Here is a 10,878-nt window from a genome sequence, read left to right on the forward strand (position 1 = left end):
CGGCAGGGCACGTCTCCGGGCAAAGCCCGTGCGGCACCGACAGTGACAGAGAGGTCCTGATCTGCAGGCAGCATGCTTGTGGAGGTGTTGGAGGGTTGCGGTGGGATGATGAAGGAGATGTGTGCTTAGGTGGTTGTCATTGTCACACGGTGCTCGATGGCGGCATTGGTGATCCAACGTGACAGTCTTCATCGGCACCCCGTCCTGGTTAGGTCATCGAAGAAGAAGGGGTTGTGATCCAGGACGGCGGCGAGCTTGGCATCAAACCCAAACCTGTCGTGAAGCGGCATGGATGATTCTCTTCAGGTTTTATTTGAGGAGTCTTCGAGTTTGGTTTGGGGCGGCGAGGCGGCAGCGTTGTTCTAGTGTAGAAATAATATTCTCCCCGCTCCTTCCATGTTCCGTTGGTGTGCTTATCACCGGCGGAGGGTGTATCAGGCAGGTCTTCTGAGATCCGGCCGGTTTAGGTTTCCGGTGGATCCGTTTGGATTCAACCGGCTATTGTGGTCTTCGGAGTTTCTACAGGCCTTTATATTGGTGTTTGCTTCTCTAGGGCGACAATTTGCTTCGCAAATCACAGTCAGCGACTTCTCCTGGTCTGCATCGATGACTTTTCAGACGCTGCTCCTATAAGCTCATGGGATTAAAAAAGTTTGCTCCGCGAAGGAAGAGGCCCAGAGGCGGCATTGAGCTCCGCCATGCACCGTCGGTTTATCGATGCAGGAGTAAGAGGACTTCAGCACCTCAAGGATTTGAATGTAATTTTATTTTCTGCATTGTTTTGATGTGTTTGTAAGGACTAAGGACACGTGATGCTTTATAAATGGCCTTAGGCCTTTTGAAAAAATGAAACAAAGATTTAGTAGGGCTAAGAAAATCAGGGAGGTTTAATGGCAGGAGGAAATACATTACATCTGTATATATCCATGCATAATAACGGTGAAAAAGAAAGTAATTACTCCGGTATAGATAATAGGATATTGATTACCACTGCATGCTAAAAAAAGATTAGCACTGACAGCAAAGAGAAGCGCACGAAAAATGGAAAGTGTTGGATTATTTTAACCACGTGCACACGCGATCAGCGCCGGCCGCCTATAAATACCAGGCGTCAATCCTCGCAGCGTCAGTACAAGAACTACAGGAGGCGCTAGCAAGCTCTCACACAACACAGATATCACGCGTGCTGTACCACCGCCGGTTGGTTCGTTCGCCGGCGACGGCCGTGCGTTGATCAGCGATGGGGGAGGTGGCGTGGGCGGCGCTGGCGGGGGTTCTGGTGCCGCTGGCCGCGGTGGCGCTGGACGCCGCGGTGCGGGCGGCGCACGCGTGGTACTGGACGGCGTCGCTGGGCGCCGGGCGGCGCGGCAGGCTGCCGCCGGGCGACATGGGGTGGCCGCTCGTCGGCGGCATGTGGGCCTTCCTCCGCGCCTTCAAGTCCGGCCGGCCGGACTCCTTCATCGACTCCTTCGCCCGATGGTGAGTCAGTTACTCCCTTTTCCTTTCCTTTCCCAGCAATGTCCACGCTCCCTCACCCCCCTCCCACGTCCAATGCGTGCCCATTGCTGCGGGCCGGGCTCGGTCCTTGGGCCTGGGCTTTGGCCCTCCGCCGAGGGTACCAAGCTCGCCGTGCTGCCACGTGTCGTAACCGGACAGCAAGCACTAGTTTTTTTTTTTCATTTCGTTTCTGGTTTGAACTTTTTGATTGGTGTCTTCTTGCAGTGCATCACACAAGTCTTAGCATGCAAGATACCGTCTCCTAGATTCCCTTTAATGATAATAATGATAATAATGATAATTAATAATAATAAAATAATAACCAATTCTTACTATTTATTTGTTATTTATGGGAATTTAAAAAGTTTGATTGGTCCTGGAAAGATAAGCCCAACCTTTCTTGCTTTGGGGATGTGTTTGTTTGTCTTCAGCAAAAATGCGCTTTGGAGGATCTGTTGTTGGTGAATGGATGGATCACATGAACTGCTTTGGGGGCATGCACACATCACAAGATGCTCCTCCTTTTGTGCATGTTCATACATACAAACATACACCTCCCTCTGTCTCATAATATAAGATGTTATTACGACCAATATGTGAGTTCTTTTTAAGGGAGTACGTATCAGTTCAGGCCGTGTTGGAAGGCAGCGCGGCAAAGATCCGTCCTCATCATCAACAACATCTATCACCTAGTAGCTAGCTAGCATCCTATCTTCTTCAGTCAGTGGGATGCCCTTTTCTTTTGCACCCATACCATCTTCTTGTTCTCACCTTCCCTCTTGGAAAAGTATATAGAATCCTGACTTGTCTTGTTCTGAATTCTGATGTGTCTGTTTCTGTAATCTAGTTCACAACTTGGCATCCATCTAGATTAGATTTAACCTGACCCATCCATCAGACGATGCTCTTCAGAGATGACCATCACCTGGGTGGCTTCAGGCATGCATCCAAAATCCCCTTTCAGTTTGCTTGGATGTTGCAATGTACTATGGTTCAGAACTGCAAATGAAGGATTTTGTCTGCAATTGCCGTCGATTTTGCAGCCTCACTTTCATAGTGTTGATGTACGCATTGCGTTGGTCACCAATCTGATATGAAATGCATGCTGGCTTGGCATCCACCCACTGTCCAGCAAAATATGCACCATTGTCCGCTCTTTGGAGCAGATGTCCCTTCACAAATCTCTGGTACCACTTTCTTAACTGTGCCAGATTGCTTGCTGGTTTCCTTTTTTCTTGTCATCTAGCAGTGATCGAACAAATCCGGTCGGCATTCATGGCCAGGGCTTCTAAATTTAGTCCGGTCTATATAAAAGAACGTGGATGCATATTATTCTCTGATAGAAACAGTAATTTGGTTCTTGAGTGCAGGCCTGAAAAGGGAAATCGGTGACTGCTTCTTTCTGCCTACATACCTATCTTGCTGCCATTTAGAAATATCAATATTCTTCAGCATTGATGCTCTCTGCTTATACTTTCTTTTTTTGTGATAATAAAGAGTATGTATAAAAGGATGATTTGACACTGGAAAAGTAGTTTCTGCACCCATGGCTTCCAGCAAAATATCGGCAGCAGATTCCTTCCATGGCACAGATGCCTGTCGCTACTTTTTATTAAACTGTACCTGATGTTGATATGCCTTGCTTTCTGATATTTTGTTTTGTCATCTACTGTTAGTAGAACAAATTTGGTCGGCATCAGACATTGTAGTGAACAAACAATTGTAGTAAGTATATTCTGCTGCAGGCAGTAATTCTATTCCATAGAGCAGGCCAGGATAAAATAAGTGATCTAGTGATTGCATTCTACATTTTCTTCTTCAGACAGAGACAGGCACTTTGATGATTGCATTCTTCAGAGATTGATTCTCTCTGTTTATTTTACCTTTTGCAACAAAGCGAATCAAAATATGATTTATTACCAAAGCAGAAAAAAAAATTGTGTTGGCGAAATTAATGGAGATGGTGACAAGAATCCATGGCAGGACTGATTTTTTCTTTTTCTGTACTTGTGTGAACAATGGCACTGAGCTGAATCTGCATTTCCATGTCAGGTTCGGGCGGGCGGGGCTGTACAGGGCGTTCATGTTCAGCAGCCCGACGATCATGGTGACCACGCCGGACGCGTGCAAGCAGGTGCTCATGGACGACGACACCTTCGTCACCGGCTGGCCCAAGGCCACCATCGCGCTCATCGGGCCCAAGTCCTTCATCAGCATGGGCTACGACGAGCACCGCCGGCTGCGCAAGCTCACCGCGGCGCCCATCAACGGCTTCGACGCGCTCACCTCCTACCTGGCCTTCATCGACCACACCGTGGTCACCACGCTCCGGGGCTGGTCCGAGCGGGGCGACGACTTCGAGTTCCTCACGGAGCTGCGCCGGATGACGTTCCGGATCATCGTGCAGATCTTCATGGGCGGCGCCGACGAGCGCACGGCGGCCGAGCTGGAGAGCACCTACACGGAGCTCAACTACGGCATGCGCGCCATGGCCATCGACCTGCCGGGGTTCGCCTACCACAAGGCCATCCGCGCGCGCCGCAGGCTGGTGGCGGCGCTGCAGCGCGTGCTGGACGAGCGCCGGGCCAGGGGGGCGAAGACCGCCGGGGTGGACATGATGGACCGGCTGATCGCCGCGGAGGACGAGGGCGGGCGGCGGCTGCAGGACGACGAGATCATCGACGTGCTCGTCATGTACCTCAACGCCGGCCACGAGTCCTCCGGCCACATCACCATGTGGGCCACCGTCTTCCTGCAGGAGAACCCCGAAATCCTCGCCAAGGCCAAGGTGTGCCTATACTGCAACTTTGCGAGATCGGCATGGCTGCAAAGCTCTCTTTATTGATCTGCGCATGCATGGTGATGATCGAGGCTGACGAATCTTGTTGTTGTTGTTGTTGTCCAGGCGGAGCAGGAGGCGATCATGAGGAGCATTCCCCCGGGACAGAAGGGGCTCACCCTCAGGGACTTCAGGAAGATGGAGTACCTCTCACAGGTACTACAACATTTCTCTGCATACTTTGCTCTGAAACTCATTACATTCATTCAGATTCAGTCATGTCTGAACAATGCCCCTGTGCTATCTGAAATCAACCAACTAGTAGTAACAAATGTGATCACCCTCTGAAACACAATGACAGGTGGTCGACGAGACGCTCCGGTTCGTCAACATCTCCTTCGTGTCGTTCCGCCAGGCGACCCGCGACGTCTCCGTCAACGGTGCGCTCTACTATATAGATCAATCCACCATCATACACACACCCTGTGTTCATCCTCAATGCATCATAGTATTTGAGTTTCATGGTCGTCTGAACCTCTCTGTAACCTGACATGAACAAAATCCTCAGGTTATCTGATACCCAAGGGGTGGAAGGTTCAGCTGTGGTACAGGAGCGTGCACATGGACCCTCAGGTGTACCCTGACCCCAAGAAGTTCGACCCTTCAAGATGGGAGGTTGGTGACAGACATTCTTCAGCACTCAACTTCTGAACGAAATCTGCATTTCCTCACAGTTTGAAGTGATTGTTTTCTTTCCTCCTTATTCTCAGGGCCCGCCGCCAAGGGCCGGGACGTTCCTTCCGTTCGGGCTCGGCACGAGGCTGTGCCCGGGCAACGATCTCGCCAAGCTCGAGATCTCTGTCTTCCTCCACCATTTCCTCCTTGGCTACAAGTAAACTTCCAGTTCACATCTGTTGACTGTCTCTGCAACATTGCCATCAATGTCATGCAACATCTGCAGCCAACGGTGACTGTGTGGTAACACTGACTTTGCATCTGAATGCAGGCTGACAAGGAAAAACCCAAATTGCCGGGTGAGGTACCTGCCGCACCCCCGGCCGGTGGACAACTGCCTGGCCAGGATCACCAGAGTCTCCACCTCCCATTGACGATGATGAAAACAGAGAATCCAAAACCCTAGACGGCGTCACCCGGAAACACCAAATTTAGGAGAACTCATTTGTCCAAATAAATAAAAGAAATAAATCGTGAGGGGCTGTTGCCGCAGATGAGTTACAGTTGTCGTCATTCCTTGTTTTTAGCTCTATCCTAGGACTCAAAAATGTTATGCTGAAAAAGACATTTGTGTCAAAACAGAAATATCAATAGTGTTGACGCCGAATTAATTTGCGCTGAAACCTTAGGTGATTCTTCATGCTGAGTGGTTGTTACCAAGCGCAACTATTGTTCGATTAACTAAAACATAGTACCATATAAATACTCGAGAAGGCGAGAATCCGAGCATGGAAGGAAGAAATAAATGGATATACTTGCGAGCACCGATGCCTCACCGTCACCTGGATGGCACTGATAAGCAACTTAAAAGAGAACAAAATCTAAAAAGACAGAGAGCTTGCAAGAGAAAAAAAGTTTTAACAGTGGTTTGTCATGAGCATTGATGCCTCAGCATCAGCTGCAACATTATTAAGGCAAAGTCATATGTCCTGCATGTATTCTTTGCAAACAAAAATAAAATAGTTATCTACAAATGGGGAAAAGACGGTGAGATGTGCAAACTAGATGCGACTGACGTGGCTTTAGCCTTTAGGACATGTACATTCATCGACAACCTAAACGGTGTCGCCAATTTTAGGAGAATTCGTTCTGTGAGAACAGAATAAAAATGATAATAAATTACGAGATGTCATTGTCGTTGATTAATCACCATCATTTCTTGTTTTTTGTTCCATCCTAGGGCTGAGAACATGCTAAATTTTGGGTTATGTGAAAAGGATCTTTGCATCGAGACAAAAATATTGATAGCAATTCAGAGGGAGCTGATATCTATGATATCGACATGGATGAATATGTACCTTCATCTTCAGTTACAACAAAGAATAAATGGACAACAACTATTTACAAATATTATTCGAGGATCATAGCAATTATAACATAGGATATAAACTCCTTAATTATGAATATGGAAATATAATAATACAAATATTATTGCCTCTAGGACATATTTCCAACAATAATCACTATAAAGTTTATATAAAAATGAACAAGCGAAGACCTTGGTGTGGGCGTGTGGTAAATAGCTCTTCATATGTTCATTGATGCTTGTCACATATTCACCATCACGGTAGCCTCAAGGGTACTGGAGCATCTCCTGCCACATCATTTCTCGGATCATCTCCACACCGAGGTTTTCATCTATATCGAGATCGATGGGTGCCTGTGCAGGACGGCTTACGCTCGGATCATACAACCTAGACAAATAGGGGTGCTCCAGAGCCTCGGTGACACTGATCCTTTTGGAAGGATCAAAGACCAGCATCTTCTGCAACAGATCAATGGCAAGAGGGTGCGCTTGTGGGTACATTTTGGTGAGGGGAATCCCAGGGGTGTATGAAAGGGAGTTGACGTAATTGCGAGATCTTGGTTTATCAATGAACTCAAGGTCAGCGTCGTTCATGGTGCCAAGAACATTGACTATAAGCTGAAGCTGATTTAGGCTGTTGGTTCCAGGAAAGATTGGCTTGCGGCCAAGAAGCTCAGCAAAGATGCAGCCAACTGACCACACATCTATGGAGGTGCCATAGTTGTCGCTAGAGAGCAGCAGCTCTGGAGCTCTATACCATCGGGTGACAACATATTCAGTCAAACACTGACCTTCAGTGTTACTTGTTCGGGCAAGACCAAAGTCACAAATCTTCAGGTCACAGTTTCCATTAACTAGAAGGTTGAGTGGTTTCAGGTCTCTATGGAGTATCCTAGTTGAATGAAGATACTTCAGGCCTCGGAGCAGCTACAATCAACAAAAGGCAGCATCTTAGAATATTGATAGATTGATAAATATTAAAGAGATCGTAAATGGCCGACAAAAAGTTCAAAGATATCATTGTAACAAATGAAAGTACTAATTTATAAGACAAGTCTATCAAGTAAGTCTTCGTCAAGATGCTAATGTCTAGTGCATACATAGCTTTCCTTGCATCATTTATACAAAGGCTTAAGCTACATATGTTCATGCAAATACCCTGTGTAAATGAGATCTGTATTAAGTTGTTCTGTTTTTAAACATTTACAATTCCTAAGCACATAAGCGCCATCTGGGAGCAGCTATAGAAACTACTACAGTACTACCACACATATTGAAATTGACCAGTGCTTCTTCGAGAAGCCGATCAATCTTTAGTAACTTGACAACTTTACATGGAGCATGAACTAACTACAAATTGGCATCGAACTATAAAAACAGTATGTTGTCATACAAGAACCTTTTCTGGAACAATCAAAAATCATAACTCGATTAAACATGATCTCACCAATATATGTCCGAGAGTTAAATAATTAGGCATAGCTTATTAGCTTAGATGAAAGCTGTAGAAATTATCAGCCCTACTCTGATTTGTATCGGTAGAAAGAATAGCCATCGGCATTACATCTGGATAACTCATGAGATTGACTATGTTTAGCAAAGCAAACCCGTACGCGTTACTTCCGGATAGAGCATGAGGTATGAATGAACTAACTTATGATAAAATGGTGAATTGATGAAATATTACTGATCATGTGTGAAGCAAAAGAAAGAATGAAAAATAGAGGTGACAGATGCATACCTGAAAAAGGAAATATTGGCAGTGCTCAGTCATAAGTGTTTGAGATGAGTTGATGATCCGATCCAGATCCGTGTCCATCAGTTCGGACACCAAGTAGACATCTTTGAAGCTCCTCCTATGTATTGGCATCATTATATCCTTCAAAGCAATGACATTCTCATGACGCAAGTGTCGAAGGAGCTTCATCTCCCGCAGCGTTCTCAACGCATCCACGCGGTTGTCAAAGATATTGTTTATCTTTTTTATGGCAACCATCTCGTTCGTATTCTTGTTCATCAATGAGCAAACTATCCCGTAAGACCCTCTTCCGATGTGCTCGATCGGCACGTACTTTGTGTCGATCTCAAACATCGTTTGCCACATCATGTAGCAATGCTTGACATGGCTTCCCTTGCCATTCTGATGACGACGTACCATCTTCGCCATTTTCTTTTTCTACCGAGAAAAAGGAAAAAGATAGAGTTACCATTCCATAATTGATAATAATAGAAGCATAGCCAAAAAAAGTGTTTACAAGTTTATTATTAAGCCTTGGCCAATTAATGTTGCTAGGTCTTGTGAGCTTGACGTTTTCCATGGTATTCAAATCTCTGTTTCCATCCCCGAGTTTTGTCATTACCCTAGTATAGTGTGTAATATTTTTTTGATAGATCTCTGTTTTCAACCTAGAACTTTATCCTCGCCGTAACCTTATAAGTGTGTAGTACTGAATTTGGTGACAAAAGAAAGCTCTTGCTATGCCTCACAAAAGTACAAGAAAAAAATGGAGGAGAAGGATCACTCCGTGTGCTTCCAAGGGGGATCGATCACTCACCTCAGAACGAAGCAGCTGATGTGAACCGGCCATGACGCAGTACCAGCACTGCAATTGAGCAGACGGAGTGGGAATTGGGAGGAAGAACACGTGGCGGCCTGAGGAGAGGAGGACCTCCCCGATCGAGCAGCTCATATATATAGGAGCGCCGCTGTTGCTTCCCGGCAACGCCTCGCACGTGCGACAGCTCGTGATCGATCGATTGGGCAGGCGTGCATGGACGGCGTGGGACGGTTTTCATGAGGACGCGTAGATGAAAACGTAGATCATTAGCCCCGATCAGGGCAACGGCTGGGCTGCTTTTCCTGTGTGACGCCAGGGTCTTGGTATCAGGGTAACGGTTGGCCTGCTTTTCTTGTGTGACGCTGTTGACGCTCAAAAGTGGCACGATCATAAAGCAGCATGCCGGGGAGAAAACTTTGCCGGGATAAAACCTTGCCGGTGTGTGAAGGCTTGCCGGCGTGGAAAGCTTGCCGGCGCAGAAAGCTCGTTCATGTGTGGAAGCTTGTCGGTGTGAAATCTTGCCGGGGAGGAATCCTTGCCGGGGTAGAAACCTTGCCGGGGTGAAACCTTGCCGGTGTGAAAGCTTGCTGGGTAGAAACCTTGCCGGCGTGGAAAGCTTGCCGGGGTGGAGGCTGTGATAGTCAATCGAACGAGAAGTTGAAGATGGACTCAAAAGGTTATTCAAATGATCTTGGGTGGAAAAGTGTTCTACATGGAACTTGATCGATTTTGATCTAAATATCATCCCAATCTGAGGTCATATGCAAAAGTTAGAGCCCGCATAGCACGACATCCCAATGAGCAAAATATGACGCTTGGAACCAGACGCATATGTGTATGTCTGATGAGCTGCGTGAATAATTAGTTGTTTTGCGCGAGAGATTGGGCTGCTTTTCCTGTGTGACACCAGGGTCTTGATATCAGGGTAGCGGTTGGGCTGCTTTTCTTGTGTGACGCCAGGGTCTTGGTTCCGTCGTGTGATGCCAGTTTGGCGAATTATATAACTGCATAAAGTATTCGCCGGCTTGACACCCGTAAGATTAGTTTGACATGGTGATCTGGTAGATTAGTATGATCATCTGATTAGATCATGGCTAATACTTCATACTCCCTTCGTTTCTAAATATTTGTTTTCTTAAAGATTTTAAATGAACTATCACATACGAATGTACATAGATATATTTTAGAGTATAGATTCACTAATTTTTCTTCGTATATAGTCATTTGTTGAAATTTTTATAAAGATAAATATTTAGTAACAGAAGGAATATATTCCAAAGTATAAGATGAATTGGTTTCACATTTCTCTCTCTCTCTCGGCCATCATCCCAACACAGGAATAAATATGTTTCATACCTACCTACCTACTAGTACTAGTAGATCAGATCGATCGAGTGCAAGTCCAAATTGAACAAGAACCTCCGGCCTCCTCAGTCACTTTCACACGAGGGAAAGCACGGCCTCATCTCCTCGTCATTGTCTAAGGGCATCTCCAGCCGTTGCCCCCCCAAGGGACATCTAAAAGCGCTGTCTGGAGGTGAGCCGGTGTAAAAAATGACCCTGGGGCAAGTCGGTCCCCAGCCGTCGCCCCCCAGGACCGTCCTCAGGCGCGTATTTAAAAAAAGGATCATTCGGCGAAGTTATGATAAAAACTAGTTAAATTTCGGTCAAACATGGCAAATTTCGGTGAAATTCGTGCATTTTCATTACATTAACCTAATCTAAAAAAGAAAAGGGCTGAAGTCGTCGCCGCCGTCGCCGCCATCGTCGTCGTCGGCCTTCTCCTCCTTGACGCGGGCGCCCCTGCTGGACCCCTGCCCGGCGTCACCATGGCGGACTGGTGGCGGCGCGTCTTCGTCGTCGTCGCTGTCGCTGTCGCATAAGACGACGACCCCGTCTTCAACGCGGCCGCGTCGGCGCTCCACGAAGCGGCGCAGGGCGGCGCGCTGGCATTCCTTCTCCTTCTCCCGGCGCGCCTTCTCCATCGCAATGGAGTCCTGGCG

General features: G+C 46.9%; 2 protein-coding genes across 2 annotated transcripts; one reads left to right on the forward strand and one right to left on the reverse strand.

The window, feature by feature from the left end:
* The first annotated feature begins 1,180 nt into the window (after positions 1 to 1,180).
* On the forward strand, positions 1,181 to 5,622 carry LOC119334757 (ent-kaurenoic acid oxidase 1). The gene is made up of 7 exons (XM_037607301.1): positions 1,181 to 1,479; positions 3,550 to 4,285; positions 4,403 to 4,492; positions 4,638 to 4,716; positions 4,845 to 4,951; positions 5,047 to 5,168; positions 5,283 to 5,622. The coding sequence occupies exons 1-7, from the start codon at positions 1,241 to 1,243 to the stop codon at positions 5,383 to 5,385; spliced, it is 1,476 nt and encodes a 491-aa protein (XP_037463198.1). The 5' UTR covers positions 1,181 to 1,240; the 3' UTR covers positions 5,386 to 5,622.
* A 619-nt stretch (positions 5,623 to 6,241) lies between these two features.
* Positions 6,242 to 8,967, reverse strand: LOC119330146 (mitogen-activated protein kinase 4-like). Its single transcript, XM_037603265.1, has 3 exons — positions 8,873 to 8,967; positions 8,059 to 8,493; positions 6,242 to 7,244 (listed from the first exon to the last, which is right to left on the reverse strand). Exons 1-3 carry the CDS (start codon positions 8,903 to 8,905, stop codon positions 6,585 to 6,587), a joined length of 1,128 nt encoding a protein of 375 aa, XP_037459162.1. The 5' UTR covers positions 8,906 to 8,967; the 3' UTR covers positions 6,242 to 6,584.
* Between the last annotated feature and the right edge of the window lie 1,911 nt (positions 8,968 to 10,878).

This window comes from Triticum dicoccoides, chromosome 7A (assembly GCF_002162155.2).
Source record: "Triticum dicoccoides isolate Atlit2015 ecotype Zavitan chromosome 7A, WEW_v2.0, whole genome shotgun sequence".
Classification (NCBI taxonomy): Eukaryota; Viridiplantae; Streptophyta; class Magnoliopsida; order Poales; family Poaceae; genus Triticum; species Triticum dicoccoides.